This window comes from Megascapheus bottae, chromosome 10, assembly GCF_031878675.1.
Source record: "Megascapheus bottae isolate mThoBot1 chromosome 10, mThoBot2.hap1, whole genome shotgun sequence".
Lineage (NCBI taxonomy): Eukaryota > Metazoa > Chordata > Mammalia > Rodentia > Geomyidae > Megascapheus > Megascapheus bottae.
The window spans coordinates 41814201-41835424 of NC_143518.1; the positions used below are offsets into that span (position 1 = coordinate 41814201).

General features: G+C 41.9%; 2 protein-coding genes across 6 annotated transcripts in view; both read left to right on the top strand.

The window, feature by feature from the left end:
• Arnt (aryl hydrocarbon receptor nuclear translocator) overlaps positions 1 to 4858 on the top strand; it is a 59025-nt gene extending 54167 nt beyond the window's left edge. For 3 of the 5 annotated variants that reach the window (XM_090341064.1, XM_090341066.1, XM_090341069.1), the window contains 5 exons: positions 99 to 198; positions 554 to 701; positions 2374 to 2536; positions 3187 to 3350; positions 4235 to 4858. In XM_090341064.1, coding sequence (XP_090197190.1) covers positions 99 to 198; positions 554 to 701; positions 2374 to 2536; positions 3187 to 3350; positions 4235 to 4324 — 665 coding nt within the window. In that variant the 3' untranslated portion in view covers positions 4325 to 4858. The remainder of the gene's footprint in view (positions 1 to 98; positions 199 to 553; positions 702 to 2373; positions 2537 to 3186; positions 3351 to 4234) is intronic. The other 2 variants (XM_090341065.1, XM_090341068.1) reach the window with 1 other exon arrangement.
• An 18-nt stretch (positions 4859 to 4876) lies between these two features.
• Ctsk (cathepsin K) lies at positions 4877 to 20315 on the top strand. Its single transcript, XM_090341070.1, has 9 exons — positions 4877 to 6862; positions 9071 to 9193; positions 10619 to 10739; positions 12466 to 12588; positions 12679 to 12834; positions 15465 to 15683; positions 18213 to 18378; positions 18527 to 18632; positions 19988 to 20315. Exons 3-9 carry the CDS (start codon positions 10620 to 10622, stop codon positions 20085 to 20087), a joined length of 990 nt encoding a protein of 329 aa, XP_090197196.1. The 5' UTR covers positions 4877 to 6862; positions 9071 to 9193; position 10619; the 3' UTR covers positions 20088 to 20315.
• Positions 20316 to 21224: the final 909 nt, after the last annotated feature.

Below are 21224 nucleotides of genomic sequence, written 5' to 3' on the forward strand. Positions count from 1 at the left end.
AACATATTTCCACTTAATTATAATAATAAGTAGGAATTTACTAAACTATATACTACAGCCCCTTGACTAGCCCTCCCCCAACTCCTTTTGGTCCACAGATCAGAGTAAAGGCATCTCTTCCAGCACTGTCCCTGCCCAACAGCTATTCTCGCAGGGAAGCTCATTCCCTCCTAACCCCCGGTCGGCAGAGAATTTCAGGTGAGCCTGGTTATGTGTGTGCTACTTTATAGGGCCCTGAAGGATTCAGTTGCTGAATCCAAGTTTTTTTCTTCCCTTTCTCTGGTTATTTATAACAAAGTAGTAGATTGTAGGGCCTAAGTTAAGGCAAAGAAGCTGCTGTTTTCTTCCTCCTGTTTCTTTGCATCTGCCCTATTGCTGTATTTTAGGTTCCATCTGTGTCCTAATCAGTGTGTAGCTATCAGCCTTTTTTTGTTTGTTTGTTTGTTACCCAGTTCACTTCAATTCAAAGAAGTCAAGGAAATAGTCTAGATTATCTTTGATTCTTAGCTTCCATGATATCTTTTTGATCATTCACCTATTTTTTCACTCCTAGGAATAGTAGTCTGGCCCCTCCTGTAACCATTGTCCAGCCATCATCTTCTGCAGGGCAGATGTTGGCCCAGATTTCTCGCCACTCCAATTCTACCCAGGGAGCAGTCCCCGCTTGGACCCCTGGCACCCGCACAGGCTTCTCTGCCCAGGTAAAGCTTCCAATCTATCTGACTTTTTTTTTTTTTGCTTGATTGAGCTCTCCCCATATGTGAATTTATTATTTTGTATCATATCCTCAACCTCTATCCTCTCCCTTCTACTTTCAATGTTGTTGAGAGCAATTAGATAGTTAAAACACTAGTGAGGTGCCTGTGGCACATTCCTGTAATTCAAGCTATCAGGAAGCTGAGATCTGAGGACTATGGTTCAAAACCAGGCCAGGCAGGAAAAGTCTGTGAGACTCTTTATCTTCAGTTAAACATAAAAAGCTAGAAGTAGAGCTGTGGCTCAAGTAGTAGAGCACTAGCATTGAGCAAAACGGCTCAGGGACAATGTCTAGACCCCAAGTCAAGCCCCAGTACACACACACACACACACACACACACACACACACACACACGGCACAAATAACCCTAAATCCAGCAAAATGGCTCAGAGACAATGCTCAGACCCTAAGTTCAAGCCTCAGTACCTGCACGCGCACACACACATGCACACACACACAAATAACTCCAAATCCATGTTTTTCACCTATCACCTTAATTCATAATTTCTCATACAAAATAATTTGAGTAGGTTTGATGTTCACATTTGTTTTGGAGTATTTTAAGGAACTTCTTTGTTAAGGACTGTAAAAATAAGGAGAAAACTAGTATATAATACAAAGTAAATGTTAAACTTGTAAGTTACTATATATTTATACTGTGGTTGCATGGATGTATTATATATATTACATAGTGTGTGCATGTGTGTATATATAAAAGTATATGTATGTATATATATATATATATATTTTTTTTTTTTTTTGTACTGGGGTTTGAAGCTAAAACTTCATACTTGTTAGGCAGGCATTCTACTACTTGAACCCCACCTCTGGCCCTTTTTGCTCAGGTTAAAATTTAATTTATTTTGGCAGTACTGGCATTGGAACTGAGGGCTTTGCACTTAACTAGGCAGGTACTCTACCACTTAAACCACACCTCCAGTCCTTGCTTTTTTTTTCTAACATGCTACTGTTATCAGTACCTCTTATTTTTAGGGCTAGTATTTGGGTTTGAACTCAGGACCTGAATACTATTTCTGCACATCTTCTATTCAAAGCTAGCACTCTACTACCAGCGCATTAGTCACAGCTCTACTTATGGCTTTTTGGTGGTTAATTGGAGATAAGAGTCTCATAGACTTTCCTGCTTTGGCTGGCTTGGAATGTTCATCCTCAACTCTCGGGCTCCTGCGAGGCTGGGATTATAGATGTGAGCCACTAGCATCCAGCAGTGCCTCTACTTTTATAATTAGATTTAATCAAATGTTTGCAAATCTCACAACTTTTTACTTTTTGTACTTTTTTCTCAGCTACCTAGAAAATAGTGCCAACACACTGGGAATTAATTGGAAGTGTAGCGTTGGGAATGTGATTAGCTTGGATTTAAAAGAATAGTGATTGAGGGTGTTGGAGGGGGGAGGGAAATGGGTACCAAGACATGTGAAAGGGTATCAATGTATGTGAATTAATGCACCTTCTATCTGGCAAATATCATGTAACCCTTTTACTAATTACAATAAAAAAAATAAAGTAAAAAAAAAAGAATAGTGATTGATTACGAAACTACAATAGAAATGGTTTATACAGTAATGTTACTTGTTGGTCTCTGTCCCCTTTAGCAGGTGGCTACGCAGGGTACAACCAAAGCTCGTTCTTCTCAATTTGGTGTGGGCAACTTTCAGACTCCATCTTCCTTCAATCCCATGTCTCTCCCGGGTGCTCCTACTGCAGCACCTGGTACTGCTGCCTATCCTACCCTCACCAATCGTGGATCCAACTTTGGTAAGTTCAGATCAGAAGCAGGATAATAGGAAAATAGTACTACTAAAGAATTTGGTAATTAACATTGTTTGTATCCTGGGTATATTGACCTCATTCTAAGGAATTGCAAGGTGGCAATGTATTCAGTATTAAAAAGCTTCATTCAGAACTGGGTATGGTGGCCTGTAATCCTAGCTACTCAGGAGGCTGAGATCTGAGGATCAAGGTTCAAAGCCAGCTGGGCACTAAAGTACTTGAGAGTTATCTCCAATTAACCACTAGAAAAGCAGAAGAGCAGTGCCTAGGCCCAGAGTTCAAGCCCCACAACAGACGAAAAAAAAATTCTTCATTCAGGAAACATACTTTAAAGCACATACAAGAAAATGAATATTCATTGTAATATTATAATTTTACAATAATTTTATATAAAATTTACAAAACGCTTTCACATTTTAACAGTACACATATGTAATCTAAATGACCAAATAACTTTTTGTGAAGACTAGAGAAGAAAAGTTAATTTGGGATTTGGCTTAGAAATAGAAGATCATTGGTTAACAGAATAAAGGACAGAAGGTATCCCAGGTAAAGTTAATTGACATATATGTGCTAGTTTTTCCTCATCATTGGTATAACTAGGTTGAAGGTATTTATTCTTCCTATCTTTCTAGCTCCTGAGACTGGACAGACTGCAGGACAGTTCCAGACACGAACAGCAGAGGGTATAGGTGTCTGGCCACAGTGGCAGGGGCAGCAGCCCCATCATCGCTCAAGTTCTAATGAGCAGCATGTTCCGCAGCCATCAGCACAATCGAACCAGCCTGAGGTCTTCCAGGTGAGACAATAGACTTCAGAAAGTCAGAAGCAAGGAGGAAAAGGGTCAGGGAGAAAAGGTATAGACAGAAGAATACCCCTGTGAAAGTATAGGTTGGGAGTGTGTATGAAAAGACAGAGGGGATGTGTAAGAATAAATGTCAGTAATTGAAAAGATCATGAACTTGGTTTGATACATGTATTTCAACCAGACTAGACAAAAATGTTAAAGTGAAGCATGTGAAGATGCCAGATAAGTTATTTAGCTGATTCACAAAGATCCATATCCTTATTTTACAATATCTTTGGATTTAAAATAGAGCAAAAATATTTTTGTTGCCAGCTGTGGGGTTTGAACTCAGGGCCTGGGGACTGTCCTTGGGCTTTCTACAGGCAAGCTAGCACTCTACCACTTGCGCCACAGCACTACTTCTGGCTTTTTCTGTGTATGTGGTACCAAGGAATTGAATCCAGGGTTTTGTGCATACTAAGCAAGCTCTCTACCACTAGGCCACGCTGCCCACCCACATAGGGCTAATTTTAAAAGTATATGAAATATACTAATTATGGCTGTAATGGTCTATTTATGTAAAAGAGTTCTGAGGAGACTGCAAAATTGAATGTAGTAATCTTAAGCCAAAGGAAGAGCTACTATAAAGTACAGAAAATTTTTAAAAAGTAGACCAAAAAAAAAAAAAAGAAAGATAAGTGAAAATAAAAATGGACAATTGGGGAAAACTGGCTATGATGTAAAGGAGTCATTGTTGCTGGAAGTAAGGAAGGCTGAGAGAACTCAGTGCAAGGAAGACTTACTGGGTTCAGGGATAGTATTGAAGAGAAATGTTGGGAGGAAACTCAGTAAATCTAAGCTTGTATGACCCAAACTTCATTTTTTTCTCTCGTTAGGAGATGTTGTCCATGCTGGGAGACCAGAGCAACAGCTATAACAATCAAGAATTTCCTGACCTAACTATGTTTCCCTCCTTTTCAGAATAGAACTGTTGGGGTGAGGATAAAGGGCAGGGGAGAAAAATCACAGTTTTTAAAAGCAAATCTTTTGTAAACAAATAAAAGTTCCTCTCCCTTCCCTTCCCTCACCCCCTAATATGTAATCCTATCCCTTCTGTACTTTCCTTGACTCCTCCTTCCTTCTCTGAGCTAACATTTATAGAAGGAATTAAGTCAATCCCTAAGGCTTCTCGAGCCTTTGAAAATTTGAGACTTGGTGAAGTTAGAATGCCTGTCTTTATGTCTCCTGACCAGAAGTTGCACAAAGATGGTTTGTGTTAGGGTCAAGGGCCAGGTTAGAAGAACCTGACATTCACTATTTGCCTTGGATACTGTGGCTTATTTTGGAAAGAATTCGGAATAGAATGGAATAGAGGAGGAATATCCTCATAATTGAGAACCATGAAATATGGTAGTATACATGGAGCTTTAGGAAGTAAGTATAGGCTCTTTCTGCTACCTGTGAGCAATTCCCCTGGAAAGAAACATGTAAGAAAGAGAACAAGAATTTGTGTGTGTGTGTGTGTGTGTGTGTGTGTGTGTGTGTGTGTGTACCTGCCCCATGTGCGTGTGGATGCATGTGTGAGTACTTGCATGGTCCTCTATTTCTGTCTCCCTATTAGGGAGTTTATGCAAACTTTGTCCCAGATTTTATCTTTGTCTTTTTGTGTGCTCTTCCAAGAGTCCTAAGGAGTTAAAATCCTCAAGTGTTTTCCATTTAGTTTTGCAGCCAAAGTATTTAAAGAAGTATTTGCTGCACTTACATATATACTCAGCCAATATGCAACTATAGGCAAATATATAATGTCTTCTGTTGATAAGGTTGATCTCTAACCTAACAAATTCAGTGATCAAACTGGATTACTCATGCTTTTGGTGCTCTCACCTTATTTGGAAGGTCTGTATACATTACTGAAATAGGCTGATCAGATAAACACTTTACAAAGTCCCAGACTTGGCCATAAGGAAATGCTGCATTTTCTGTCAGAATCACACAATGTTATGTGTGTTCTACAGAGGTTATTTCTGCATGGAAACTCAACTTCTTGGATTAGCAGTCCAGTGAAAATACTCACTATTGGAATATAAACCAAATATAGTCCTTTTGCAAAGTGGCCTTTTTCATCCCATCCTCAAAATATCACATCTAGCAAGAAGCACACCAGGCCTGTAATGTTTCCTCTTTGCTCCCTTTCCAATTTTAAGATTGGGTTTTGTCTGGAGCAGTGTAATTTCATGTGTTGGGTAGGGCCTGGACTCCCATTCCAGCAGGGTCACTGGTAAGTACAGCCATAGAAATGTGGATCCAGGTTGCTACTCTCACCCCTACCTTCCTCAGGGAAGTCATGTTTATCAGCCTTTTAAAAAATGTTCCTGCCAGATCTTAAATGCAAGACTGAATTAATAAGGAAAAATATATTAAGTATATTCATAGGGGACTGAGGAGCACAGGCTGAGGGAATGTCATTTACTGGTTCCCCCCACCCCTCTTTTTCTCCAGTCTGGTGCCAGGTAGTAAAGTGGAAATGGAAATGATTTATTTTTCTATTCTATGTGCACACATACAGTATACATATATATATATATATATTTATATCACAATTTACGAAACCAAAAAGTTGAGTTTCCAATGGAACCCTTGTTTTTTTTAATAATCAATTTGTTTTTAAATGTGATTGGGACTATAATATTGTACAGTTATTACAGGGTTTTGGGAAGGGGAGGGCAGAGAGAAGATACTCTGGGGGTTTGCTTTCTGTTTTCCTTCAGGGTTTTATTTTTTGATTTTTTTTTTTCCCTTGGTGGCCCTTTCTGTATTGCTGGCATTTGTGCTAAGCCATACAGTGGAAAAAATAATGAGATGTAGCAAAGATTGTAAAACAAAGCATTTTTTCTTTTTGTAAAATTTCTTGTGTCGTGTGATCTTGATTGTGGCTTTATTCTTTTCTAGCATATAAAATACAAATACCTTAAAATATACATCCTGCAGAAAAAATACAAATACACATACCCACCACTAAAAGAACACATAGCTCAGGTCAGGCACATTGGATCACGCCTGTAATCCTAGCTACTCAGGAGGTTGAGATCTGAGGATCAAGGTTCAAAGCCAGTCCGTGCACAAAAGGACCTGAGACTCTTATCTCCAGTTAACCTCTAGAAAATGGAAAGTGGGCTTGGCTCAAGGGTAGGGCGATAGCCTTGAACTGAAGAGCTCAGGGACAGTGCCCAGGCCGAGTTCAAGCCCTAGACCCCAAAACAAAACAAAAGAATACATAGCTCAAGCTTGAAATGTAACTCTGGAAGAGCACTTGCCTAGCTCACACAAGTCCCTGAGATTGATCCCTAGAACCACAAGAAATAACAGAGAGGAATTGGTAGCTTGAGCTTCAACACAGACAATTATAAAACACTATTAGACTTTGAAGAATCAGAAGTCACAGGGCCCTGATGACTCAACACCCTTCCTCCTCACTTGCCCTCCTGACCCTGACACATTCTGAGAAGACAGCTACACTGGAAGGGGTGAGTAGGGGTTTGCCAAAGTTCGTTTGACAGAGGGAGAAAGTTGGGACTTGAAATCAGTAGAGCAGTACATCTGGATGTATGTTCTCCTCTGGATTAAAAAGAGTTAGGAATTAGGGAATTTAAACTTTCAAATCTGTACCTGGATTTCTTCTCTATGCCGATGTGGCTCATAAGTAACATTTAAAGTCAAAAGACATAAGCCTTTTTTGTTATTCAGGGTCTATGTATAGAGTACAGTTAGAAACTGGACCTCATGTTTTATCCTTTCTACTCCAAGGTCCCTCTTTTCTTTTCCCTCACATCTGTTTATGGAAGAAAATAGAGTTTGGGGCCAAGGATGATTTCATGATTCACTAGAATCTTATGATCTATCACATGTCTACATTTTTGGGAAGCATTTGTAGAAGCTCATGTGACTAGACCTAGATTGGGAATTTTAATAATTGAGACATGCTCACCAGACATCCTACCATCTGAGAAATTTGTTAATAAAGTCACATGTGAGTCCCTCAGTCAATTCAAGTGATGTAAATTACAGTAGTCATATTGGAATTCTTTTTAGAATCAATTTCTTTTGGAAAGAGGCTAGTTACTATGGCTCAGATCTGTAATCCCAGCTCCTTAGAGGAGGGGATTGGGTGGCTTGAGGTTTAAGACTTACCTGGGCAGAATGTATAACCCCATCTCAACCAATAACCAAGCAAGGTAGCACTCAGCTGGGAGGTCTAAATAGGACTATGGTCCACGCTTCTGGGCAAAACTGTGAAACTAGCTGGGCGCAGTGGCTCATGCCTATAATCCTAGCTACTTGCGAGGCTGAGATCTGAAGATCGCAATTCAAAGCCAGCCCAGGCACTGAAGATCATGAGACTCATCTCCAATTAACCACTAGAAAACCAGTAGTGGCAGCCGGACGCAGTGGCTCACACCTGTAACTGTAGCTACTCGAGGCTGAGATGTGGCTCACACCTGTAACTGTAGCTACTCAGGAGGCTGAGATCTGAGGATCAAGGTTCAAAGCCAGCCTGGGCACAAAAGGACCTGAGACTCTTACCTCCAGTTAACCCCTAGAAAATGGTAAGTGGAGCTTGGCTCAAGGGTAGGCCGGTACCCTTGAGCTTAAGAGCTCAGGGACAGTGCCCAGACCAAGTGCAAGCCTCATGACCAAAAAAAGAAAACAAAACCAATAGTGGCATTGAGGTTCAAGAAGCAGGGCAGTAAGTAGCCTTGAGCTAAAGAGCTCAAGGAAAACACACAGGCCCTGGGGTAGGGTAGTAGCCTTGAGCTGAAGAACTAGAAACAGCGCCCAGGCCCAGAGTTCAAGCCCCACAACCTACAAACTAAAACAAAAATTTTGAAAGTATTCTAAATACAATTAAAACAAGAAGGGCTAGGGATGCCTTCCTAGCAAGTACAGAGCCTTGAGTTGAAGCCTCACTACCACAGGAGAGTGGGGATAGGAAAGCCATTCCTCTCCTGGAAAAGTGATAGCAACATTTAGACAACAAAGCCTAAGCCTGTAATACTAGCCACTCAGGAGGTGGTGATTGGAAAATTGTGGTTCAAATCCAGCTTGGGAGAAAAGGTTCCAGAAATGCCATCTCCATACAAAGCTGGGCACAGTGACTTGTGTTTGTCAGACTAGCTACACAGGAAGCATAAACAGGATGATCAAAGACCTGTTCTAAACCCTACCTTTTAAAAAAATAGCAAAAGCAAAAAAAGCCTGCAGGAACCTGCCGTAACAAACACAAGGCCCTGAGTTCAAACTCCAGAATCAACGAGAAAAGGGGGAAGAGCTATGTCTACCTTTAGGTTACTCATTTCTGGGTTTTTGAGTTTATTCCATCAACCCAGAGTTGAGGATCACATAAATTTGGAAACAGGCTTCAGTAATAGGTGAATAATAGGGGAAGGGTGGGAAAAGATGCAGTTCACTAATACAATAAAATATTTTAAAGGATTGGACGACTTAGGGCTGTATCCTTCCATTTCCCCACCAAAGAAAGTAATCCCTGACTAAAATATATGTACAAGGGTTTTTGTCTGCCTCCAAAGACAGTCTTGTGAAACTAAATATCTAGCAATTCTCCACTTAGCACACAACTGCACACACAGAGAAACATGTAAATCTGCTGCCATCTACCCCTCTAGCCCCCCTTTTCTCAACGTTTCTATCCCGCCTTCCTTATCCAAATTTTCCAGCCAACTGCTGGAGCTGACTTCCGCAATCCTGATGTAATAAATCCAGCACCCCTAGTCTTCCACCCACATTAGACACACTTTCTGACCTAAGAGGAGCTCAGACAGCAAGATTCCCGGCAGCAGGTAACGTTTTTAACTTCTAGATCTTTTCAGCTTCAATTCCTTTTCATTCTTTCAAGAGGATTAAGGGGATAGTGAATTGGAGATTAAAATAAACTTAAGCTCTGTGGAAAACAGCATGTCCTTAGTTCATTTCCTGGCCAAATAAAAAAATGCCTGGAAATTTTTAGGATTCCTTGTATGATTGTGCATATGTATATGTGGTTTTATTAAAAGAAAAATATTAGAGAATCGCTACCCATTCCTCAAAAGTGACCTCTATTGGCCACAAGGGTTAACTATGAGAAATATGAGGGAGTATGAGGAAGAGAAAGGAGAAGCAGGAGGAGGAGGAAGAGAAGAGCTACTACTGGTAGGTAGTAGCACAGCATTTTGTGCTCTGAAAACATCTCCAAGACCTGAAATGTCCTACTGGACATTTTTTTCTGGTTTGAAAAGACTACATAAAGATGGATTCTAAATTTAATATTGAATAAATCATATGACTTGCTTTGAAACTGAAAGATATATTTAAGCAAGCCAGTGTAAGAAATTAGTGACACTGAAACAAACTTCTGAAAAGCTCAATGTTTATAGAATGTTGCTTTTTTCATCCTACATTCTTCTAACTGCTTCTGAGACTTTTACCCTGTGAGGCAGTCACAAAAGTTATTTATTGTTGGAAAAAGAAGAGAAACTGCTTGCCCACAGCATCTGGTTAAGATTAGGGCAGTTTCCTGCCTAAAGAGGGAGGAGGGATGAAAAAGGAAGAAGAAATGCATGGAGAGATTGAGAACCGTAAACATCTCATAATTAAAGGGGATACTGTCAACTTCAGCCTATCCGCTTTTCAGGAAAATGTGGGAAAAAAATAACCAGATTAGATACAGATTTAAAAAATGCCTTGATGAAATGACCAGGAAGCAAAATGTAGCTAGCAATTTTTGTGTCTCCAGCCACCATTCCCGGCTTGTGCTTATTTTGTATATCTCCAGCTTTGGAAGGTATACTGAAGAAGATAAGTGCTGAGCTTATCCCACTTGGCTTTTGCCATCTCATTTCTGCTTGTCCAAAAGTATGTGCATGTAGCCATTGGTTGAACAACCTTATGCCAAAATATTTGAGACCAGATGTATGCCACCTGTCTCAAACCCAGCCACTATCATTAGTCATATGCAAACTACCCTTAATTCTTACCTTCTTTATAAAGCCAAGTTTCCTTCTATCTCACAGTTAAGAAGGGTTTTTTTTTTAACTTTGTGGTCATGAATTCCATAAGATTATTACATGCGCATGCACTTTTCTGGTAAGAGAGACTATATTAGTTCCCCAAAGGAGTCTCACAAAAGATTAAGAGCTACTTGCCTGAAAATATAGCTGTAGCTATTTCCTCATTCTAAGCCAAGCTGTGAAATCTCTGCCAAATGGAAATGTTCCCTCTTTCTTCAGGATGTGGGGACTCAAGATTCTACTGCTACCCATGGTGAGCTTTGCTCTGCACCCCGAGGAAATACTGGATACCCAATGGGAATTATGGAAGAAGACCTATCTGAAGCAATACAATGGCAAGGTGCCTGGGAATCTGGAAGGGCTGGCAGGAAGGCTGGGACCTCACATTTCCAATCTCAGTTATTAGGCTTTGTTATTCACAATGCAGTAAAACCTACTGCAACTAAGCAAACCTGTCTCTGTTCCCTAACTCACATGCTTGAACTCTGGGCCTGGGCACTGTCTGAGTTCTTCAGCTCAAGGATACTGCCCTACCCCTGGAGTCACAATGCCACTTCCCATTTTCTAGAAGTTAATAGGAGATAAGAGTCTCACTGCTTTGTAGTGCCTGGGCTGGCTTTGACCCCTGATCCTCAGATCTCAGCCTCCTGAGTAGCTAGGATTACAGGTGTGAGCCATTGCACCTCGCTCTGCTTTTCATTTTTGTGCCTCAACTGCTATCCTTCTGTGCTATATAGAAAGAGTTGTTGGAAGTGGCACTGTGGCTCAAGTGGTAGAGCGCTAGCCCTAAGCTGAAGAGCTCAGGGATGGTTTCCAAGCACAGAATTCAGGCCTCATGACCAAACACCCCCCTCTCCCCCACCCAAAAAAAACCCAGAAGCGTTGTAAAGCCCTGTAAAATTTAGATTGTTTGCCTAGCATGGATGAGGCACTGGGCCCACTCCCAATATCACAAGAGAGGGAGAAAGGGGGAGGAGAGAGAAGGAGGAGAGGAAGAGCAAAGGAGAGGAAGAGGAAGAGAAAGGGTGGGGGAAGAAAAGGAAAAGAGAAGAGAGGTGCAACTTTTCCTTTGGGAAGGCTTCTCAGATTAATACTACCAATCTATAAATTATTCTACAGATCTTTCTGATAGTTTGCATTTTTTTTTTGCCAGTCCTGTGGTTTGAACTCAGTGCCTGAGCACTGTCCTTGGGCTTTCTCAAGGCTAGAGTTCTGCCACTTGAGCCACAACATCACTTCCAGTTTTTTCTATGTATGTGTTACAGAGGACTTGAACCCAGGTCTTTGTACATGCTAGGCAAGCACTCTACCATTAGAACAAACTCCCAGCTGGTTTGCATTAATTTTTACATAAGTTCTTTTAAGTGCTCTTAGTAAATATTGGTTGGTTTCTCAACTAGACCATATGGGTTGTTTGGGGTTTTTTTGTGGGTCATGGGGCTTGAACTCAGTCTGTGCACTGTCCCTGAGCTCTTCAGTTCGAGGTTACCGCCCTATCCTTAAGCCAAGCCTCACTTCCGTTTTCTTTCTTTCTTTCTTTCTTTCCTTCCTTCCTTCCTTCCTTCCTTCCTTCCTTCCTTCCTTCCTTCCTCTCCCCCTCTCTCTCTCTCCCTCCCTCTCTCTCTCTCTTTCTTTCACCTGTCCTGGGGCTTGATCAGGGCCTGAACACTATCCTTGGGCTTTTTTTCCCTCAAGGCTAGCACTCTACCACTTGAGCTCCAGCACTATTTCCCACTTTTCTATGTATGTGGTACCAAGGGACTGAACCCAGGTCTTTGTGCATGCTAGGCAAGCACTCTACCACTAGGCCAAACTCCCTGCCCCCACTTTCCGTTTTCTAGAGGTTAATTGGAGATAAAAGTCTCAGGTCCCTTAGTGCCCGGGTTGGCTTTGAACCTTGAGCCTCAGATCTTAGCCTCCTGAGTAGCTAGGATTACAGGCATCAGCCACGGAACCCAGCCTAGACCATATGGTTTTTATGATTATAAGTTATCTCTTTTCACCTAAAAAAAATATTACCTATGTCACTTCTCTGTCAACGCTTATACTGAATATGTTCTGTTTAGATGGATGAACTCTCTCGGCGTTTAATTTGGGAAAAGAATCTGAAATATATTTCCATCCATAATCTTGAGGCCTCTCTTGGTGTCCATACATATGAATTGGCCATGAATCATTTGGGAGACATGGTGAGTTGATCGTCAGTTTCTAGACCACCTGATTCCTGTTTGTCTTTGTTTCCTGCTAATAATGCCTAGCCTCCATCTTCTTTGTCTCAGACCAGTGAAGAAGTAGTTCAGAAGATGACTGGACTCAAAGTACCTTCTTCTCATTCCCATAGTAATGACACCCTCTATATCCCAGACTGGGAGGGCAGAACCCCAGATTCCATCGATTATCGAAAGAAAGGATATGTTACTCCAGTCAAAAACCAGGTACTCTCCTTTCTTTGGGGTATGAGTAGGTAATCCGGCATGGCCAATCCCCATTTCTGTTGTTTTGTGGTTGAGCTAAGAGATCACCAGAAAGAAAGGGTAAGTAATTAGGGCACAACACCCACACTATGAGATGCTGGCCCATTCTATTACTTAATTCACTTTTTTTTTTGGCCAGTCCTGGGCTTGAACTCAGGGCCTGAGCACTGTCCTTGGGTATTTCTCAAGGCTAGAGCTTTACCACTTGAACCACAGCATCATTTCTGGCTGTTTTCTATGTATGTGGTACCAAGGAATCAAACCTGAGTCTTCATGCATGCTAAGTAAGCACTCTACCGCTAGGCCAAACACCCAGCTCACTTTTTTGTTTTTTTGAGACAAGGTCTTGCTATAAGGTCCAGGCTATTCTTTTTTTTTTTTTTTTGCCAGTCCTGGGCTTGAGCTCAGGGCCTGAGCACTGTCCTTGGACTTTTCTCAAGGCTAGAGCTCTACCACTTGAGCCTCAGCACCACTTCCGGCTTTTTTCTATGTATGTGGTACCGAGGAATCGAACCCAGGTATTCATGCATGCTAGGCAAGCACCTTAACCACTAGGCCAAACTCCCGGTCCGAGGTCCAGGCTATTCTGTGTTGTGCCATAGAGAGCAAAAGCATGTATCACCATGCCCAGGTCACCCGTGTTGTCCTCAGTACAAAGTGTTGTAATAAGTATCTTCATATGTATTTTTTGTGTATTTGTAGAAATACTTCATGTAAAATAAACTCTAAAACAAATTGCTAGGCCTAAGAGTATCCTTTCCTAAGATCTTACAATCTTCCTAGCATGAGAATGTTCGTTTTCCCATAAACTTAACAGCACAGATTTGTGTCAGTTCTCCTTTGCCTAGAACTTACCAGGTATATAGTGCTAGGCAGTAGTGATTCAAAATAGTTAAAACAACTCCAAGAAATGAAACTCTTAAACTGGAGATATGGTTTAAGTGATAGTGCATGAGCCTACAAATTACAGGCTCTGAGTTCACTCTCCAAACAAACAAAACAAAAAAATTCTTAATATTACCAATAAACTAGAAATCAGGTGCTGGTAGCTCATACCTGTAATATGAGCTACTTAGGAGTCTGAGAATTGCAGTTCAAAGCGAGTCTGGGAAGGAAAATCCATGAGACCTTTTTTTTTCTAAACAAAGTTCGGGTTAAGAAAAGATAGGTCTGGTAATGTGGCTTAGTGGCAGAGTGCTTGCCTAGCATTCATGAAACCCTGGGTTCGATTCCTTAGTACCACATAAACAGAAAAAGCTGGAAGTGGTGCTGTGGCTCAAGTGGCAGAGCACTAGCATTGAGCACAAAGAGGATCAGGGAGAATGCCCAAGTCCTGAGTTCAAGCCCCCCCCCAAAAAAATCCTCCAGGATTGGTACATACGCGCACACACACACACACACACACACACACACACACACACACACACACACACAGACTAGGAAAGAGAAATCTAGAACAAACACTAATAATGACTATTATGTGTAAGAAACTTGTAAATTGCACATGCAAAATATATTATTATTGCCAAGCGCAGTGTAATCACACCTGTAATCCTAACTACTGAAGAGGCTGAGAGCTGAGGATCAAGGTTCAAAGCCATCCCAGACACAAAAGGAAGTGAGACTTTTTGTGTGTGTGTGGGGGGGAGGTTATGGGGCTTGAACTCTGGGCCTGGGTTGCTGTCCCTGAGCTTTTCAGCTCAAGGCTACTGCCCTACCTTTGAGCCAAGCTCCACTTCCCATTTTCTAGAGGTTAATTGGACATAAGAACCTCAGGTTCTTTTGTGCCCCGGCTGGCTTTGAACCTTGATCTTCAGGTCTCAGCCTCCTGAGTAGCTAGGATTATAGGCATGAACCACTGTACCTGGCTGACCTGAGACTCTTAACTCCAATTAACCTCTAGAAAATGGGAAGTAGGAGTTGGCTCAAGAGTAGGGTGGTAGCCTTGAGCTGAAGAGCTCAGGGACAGCGCCCAAGCCGAGTTCAAGCCCACACACACAATTTCTTTATTAAAATCTCAATATAGTATTACCTGACATTTTACAGGTAAAGAAAGTGGAACAGGTTTAGTAACTTACAACAAACTTACCCAAGCTCATGTAGCTAGTGGGTGAAAGGCCAGAACAACTACCTGTAAAGCTGCACTCTGCTCTACTGTTTACCACATCTAATGATAGCAACAGTTATCAGTAGCAACAACAACAGCATCGTAACACTGAAACAAACCGTAAAGGGAAGCCTGCAGCAGTGGCTCATGCCTTATAATCCTAGCTACTCTGGAGGCTGAGATCTGAGGATCACAGTTCAAAGCCAGCCCAGGCACTAAAGTCTGCAAGACTCTTATCACCAATTAACCACTAGAAAATGGGAAGTGGTGCGGAGGCTCAATGGGTAGGGTTGAAAAAGCTCAGGGACAGGGCCAACGCCCACAGTCTAAGCCCCATAACAGACAAAAAAAAAAAAAAAAAAGAGAGGAAGAATGTGACAAAGGCAACATTTGTTCAGGAATTTACAAAATGCATAGAATGTCATCAGGTTGATATAGCATGTGTGAACAGAAATCACTGATTGTTTCTCTGTGTGCTTTTCAGGGTCAGTGTGGTTCCTGTTGGGCTTTTAGTTCTGTGGGTGCTCTGGAGGGACAACTCAAGAAGAAAACTGGCAAACTCTTAAATCTGAGTCCTCAGAACCTAGTGGACTGTGTGACTGAGAATGATGGCTGTGGAGGGGGCTATATGACCAATGCCTTCCAATATGTGCAGAAGAACCGGGGTATTGACTCTGAGGATGCTTATCCATATGTGGGACAGGTGAGATTACTTTTTTCTTTTTGCCAGTCATGGGACTTGAACTCAGGGCCTAGCACTGTTCTTGGGCTTTTCCCAAGGCCAGAGCTCTACCACTAGAGCTACAGTACCACTTCCAGCTTTTCTCTAGATGTGGTACTGAAGAGTCGAACCTGGGTCTTTGTGCATGCTAGGCAAGCACTCTACCACTAAACTCCGGGCCCCAGATAAGATTACTCCTAAGAGTACTGACTCCTCCTCTCTCATTACGGTATTATTTTACTGGCAATAATATCAGAAATCTTGTTTTCTGCCAGCCCTGGTGGCTCATGCCTATAATCCTAGCTACTCAGGAGGCTGAGATCTATGGATCCAAGTTAAAAGCCAGCCTGGGCAGTATAGTCTATGACTTTCTTATTTCCAGTTAACTACCAAGAAATGGAAAGTGGTGCTGTTGAGCTCAAAGTGGTAGTGTGCTAGATTTCAGCAAAAGAACTCAGAGACAATGCCCAAACACACACACACACACACACACACACACACACACACACACACACACACACAAGAAATCTTGTTTTCTTGCCCTAGTCTGTTCCCCTCCCCCCACCCCTGCTGAAGATTAGATGAAAGGCCTTGAAGCCCAAGCTGACCTTCAGCACAACCCTTCTGGCTAAACATCCTGAGTGCTGGGATTATAGGTGTGTATCATGATAACCAGTTTAGTCTTTTATTAAATTAAATTAATTAATTTAATTTTTGCCAGTCCTGGGGTTTGAGCTCAGGGCCTGAGCCCTGTCCTTGGGCTCTCCTCAAGGCTAGAGTTCTACCACTTGAGGCACAGCACCATTTCTGGCTTTTTCTATATATGTGGGTACTGAGGAATTAAACCCATGTCTTCATACATGCTAAGCAAGCTCTCTACCACTAGGCCAAACTCCCAGCCCCCCAGCTTAGTCTTTTAAAGTTTAATCCTCTCCTCTCCTCTTCTCTCTCTCTCCCTCTCTCTCTCTCTCTCTCTCTCTCTCTCTCTCTCTCTCTCTCTCTCTCTCTCTCTCTCTCTCTGTCTCTCCCTTTTCTCCCTTTCCCCCCACCCCCATCAATTATGGGGCTTGAACTTAGGGCCTGAGTTTTGTCTCTGAGCCTCTTTGGGCTCAAGGCTAGCACTCTACCATTTGAGCTACAGTGCCACCTCTGGCTTTTTCTGAGTCATTTATTATTTATTTTTTTTAGTCAGGCATGGGGCTTGAACTCGGCCTTGGTACTGTCCCTGAGCTATTTAGGTCAAGGCTATCACTCTACTACTTGAGCCAAAGCATCACTGCTGGTTTTCTGGCAGTTAATTGTAGATAAAAGTCTCATGGACTTTCGTGCCGGGCTGGCTTTGAACCTTGATCCTCAGATCTCAGCCTGCTGAGTAGCTAGGATTACAGGCGTGAGCCACTGACGCTTGGCCTGAGTCATTTATTGAAGATAAGAATCTCAGGGACTTTTCTGCTGTGGCTGGCTTCAATCCTTAGTCCTCAGATCTTAGTTTCCCAGCACCTAAGCTCTTCTGTGTCATCTGGAGTTGATTTTTGCATGGATGGCTGAAGGTAGGAGTTCACTTTTCACACAGTATTTTGTTGTTTTGTAAAGGATAGGTGAATAGCTGGGTGCTTGTGCTCACACCTGTAACCTGTAATCTTAACGTAGGCTGAGATCTGAGGATCATAGTTCAAAGCAGCCTTGGCAGTAAAGTCCATGAGACTTTTGTTTTTCCCATTTGTCAGTTGAAAGGCTTGAACTTTGGGCCTGGACGCTATCCCTGACCTTTTTTCTCAAGGCTAGCACTCTGCCACTTTGAGCCACATCTCCACTTCCAGTTTCTCTAGTGGTCAATTGGAGATAATAGTCTCAGGCAGGAGCTGGGAAGGTGGGTTAATGATAGAGTGCTCACATAGCGTGCATGAAGCCGTGGGTTCGATTCCTCAGTACCACATAAACAGAAAAAATGAAATGGTTCTGTGGTTTAAGTGGTAGACTGCTAGCCCTGAGTACAAGCCCCAGGACCAGGGGAAAAAAAGGCTCAGGCAGTTTCCCATCAGGGCTAGCATAAACCATAATTCTCAGAGCTTAGCCTCCTGAGTAGCTTGGATTACAGGTGTGAGCCACGGGTGCCCAGTTTCTGTGAGACTTCTATTTATCTCCAATAAACTGGTACTATGGTTCAAGCAGAGCACTAGCCTTGAGCACAAAGAGGATCAGGAGCAGCACGCAAGTCCTGCCCCAGCACCAGCAAAAAACAAAAATAAATGATAGTAGGAAAGGGCTGACACTGTCCAAAAAGAAACATATTCTTTATCACGCTTAGGTAACTGTAATCTCTCTGCAAATCACCTTTATAATAATAAAACATTTTTTAATAAAATAAAATGTCAGGAAGAACAGACCCTCTGTAGAGACTAATTAAGTTAAATCCGTTCACTAACATTTACCCAAAATATGTGTTGAGTTTCTTGTTCAATTCATTGCCTATTTTTTGTTCCAATCTTACTGTGAGCTTGTTGTTTTCAGGATGAAAGTTGCATGTACAACCCAACAGGCAAAGCAGCTAAATGTAGAGGATTCAGAGAGATTCCCATAGGGAATGAGAAAGCCCTTAAAAGAGCAGTGGCTAGAGTGGGACCAGTCTCTGTGGCCATTGATGCAAGCTTGACCTCTTTCCAGTTTTATAGCAAAGGTAAGGAACTATTTCTAGGAATCACACTTAAAAAAAGAAAGAGAAAGTTGGGAATATGGCAGCTTCTCAAAAGGTCTTGAGTAGCTAGATGAACAAGAGTGAGCCACCAGCACCCAGCTAAAACTCATCTTAATATTTTGTTTCCTAGGTGTATATTATGATGAAAGCTGCAATAGTGATAATCTGAACCATGCAATGTTGGCAGTAGGCTATGGGATCAAGAAGGGAAACAAGCACTGGATAATTAAAAACAGGTAATGACAACAACACTACTTTTGTTATTCACTTAGCCTCATAACCCTCAATTTCACCTCCAGTTTTCCAGTATTCATTTCTTTCTTCTTAATCATAGGAAATTCTCTCAGGCTTTTCAGTTTAGAGATGCTAACCTATGAACACTAGACAATAGCAATATAAGTATGTGTTAGTCAGCTGCCTCTGGGCAAGATGCTTAGTGACACATAGAGACCGTAAGCAAATGTTTGCCCATTAAGATAGGCATAAGGTATATACATAGAAAAGAACATACAAGGTAATATATAGAAAACTGAAAGTAGCACTAAGAACCAGCTCATTTCCTTAGTAGTCTCATCCACTCTTAGTATCATCCGTCTTGCCAACAGAACTTATTCCCACATCAAAATCACTGACTTCAGCCTCTCTTTCATTAGATCTAAAAACTGTACATCTGCAGTAGTGATAATTCAACCTGATTTCAATCTACCTTTCCAGATGTTATCTGCTGCTTTACTCTGTTAAGCACTGAATGTTTCAGTCACATGAGCTGAACACATCTTCCTTTCCTGTCTCTATTATTGATTTCCCACTATTCTGTACATTGGGTTCAGCCTCAAATGCCACAGTTCATCAAGTCTTCTTCCTCCTGATCAGAAAAATTTTTTCTACCTTTGAGACCTATAGCATTTATGCCTTCTGTCTACTTCTTGTCTTTAACTCTTTAAAAGTAAAACTGGCCGTGTGTGGTGGCCTATGCCTAAATCCTAGCTACTCAGGAGGCTGAGATCTGAGGATCAAGGTTCAAAGCCATCCCAGGCACAAAAGGATCTGATACTCTTATCTCCAGTTAACCTCTAGAAAAAGGGAAGTGTGGCTTGGCTCAAGGGTAGGGCAGTAGCCTCGAGCTGAAGAGCGCAGGGACAGTGCCCAGGCCAAGTTCAAGCCCCATGACAGACACACACACACATACACACACACACACACACACACACACACACACACACACACACACACACACACACACACACAAAGTAAAACTGTTGGGAGCCAGGAGTGTGGCCTAGTGGTAGAGTGCTTGCCAAGCATGCAGGAAGACCTGGGTTCAATTCCTTTGTACCACATACACAGAAAAAGCCAGAAGAGGCACTGTGGCTCAAGTAGTAGAGCACTAGCCTTGAGCAAAAAGTGTCCAAGGGCAGTGCTCAGGCCCCGAGTTCAAGCCTCAAGCCCCAGAATTGGCAAAAAAAAAAAAAAAAAGAGTAAAACTGTTTTACTCATTTTTGTCACAATCTGTCCTTACCACAATATAGTAAATGTTTCAAAAACTATTTAAAACTATGGTTACTAAGTGTTTTTATTGGTTATCTTACAGCTGGGGAGAAAATTGGGGAAACAAAGGCTACATTCTCATGGCTCGGAATAAGAACAACGCCTGTGGTATTGCAAACTTGGCCAGCTTCCCCAAGATGTGATTGCATCCAGACAGCCCCATCCTACTCTCGCAATTCCTTTTATGGTGGTGCAGTCTATAGATGTACTTTGGAAGGGAGTTGTATTATTCCTGAAGTAGATGTGGTGATCCTGAGATTGTTTAATTTCTCTAGTTATTGGTGCTTCCAGTGACACCTGTACTACCTTCTATTCTTTCTCCCCTTTTCCTTGTGGCCACAGCAGGAATTTCCCTAAGAGGTGTGCCCTTTTAGGCTAAGAGTTATGACCACAGTCTGCATGACTTTGTTGTTCTTGGACTGTTGCTATGTGAATAGATGCTTCACATGTTCAGCTAGGCCAGATCCTCATTTATTGGGATTCTTTAGTTTAATTACCCCAGAGGACTGAAGTGACCAGACCCCCCAACTTCCAAGTCCCCTTCTTCAAGTAGATCCTCAAGGAGATAGTTCTGTGTTTTTTCACCAACTCACAAATCTATTCATAAAATTTTGGTACCAGTTTACATAATATAGAAATGTATTTTCTTTTTCTTCTTTGAATTTTTTAAATAAAGTATTTATCTTGTCTATAATGTAATAAATCGCATTCAGCATACAGTCATTGTGTATTGGGTACTGTGTTAGGTGCTAAAGACAAAAAGATAAGTACAGGTGGCTCAGGCCCATAATCTTAGTTAATCAGAAGGCTGAGATCTGAGGATTGCTGATAAGTCAACTTGAGCAGAATGATATGAGAGACTATCTGCAATTAGCCAGGAAAAAAGCTGGACTGGATGTGTGCATCAAGCATCAACTGTGAGGAAAAAAGCTGAGCAGGAGTACAAGATCCTCAGTTCAAGTCTCAGCTTGATATATATAGAATTTGCCTTCAAACAAACAAACAAATAAGGTATTAGGCATTAAAGAAGAGATTCAAGGGGCCAGGAGTTTGGCCTAGTGGTAGAGTGCTTGCCTAGCATACACGAAGACCTGGGTTCAATTCCTCGGTATCACATGCACAGAAAATGTTGGAAGTGGTGAAGTGGCTCAAGTGGCAGAGTGCTAGCTTTGAGAAAACCTGAAGGACAGTGCTCAGTCCCTGAGTTCAAGCAGAAAGAAGAAGAAGAAAGAAGGAGGAGGAGGAGGAGGAAGAGGAAGAGGAAAGAGAAGGAGAAGAAG

Coding starts and splice junctions, on each gene's coding strand:
- Ctsk (XM_090341070.1), top strand. CDS start 10,620: ATGTGGGGACTCAAGATTCTACTGCTACCCATGGTGAGCTTTGCTCTG. Junction 12,589..12,678: donor TGAATCATTTGGGAGACATG/GTGAGTTGATCG, acceptor TCTTTGTCTCAG/ACCAGTGAAGAAGTAGTTCA. Junction 18,633..19,987: donor CACTGGATAATTAAAAACAG/GTAATGACAACA, acceptor GTTATCTTACAG/CTGGGGAGAAAATTGGGGAA.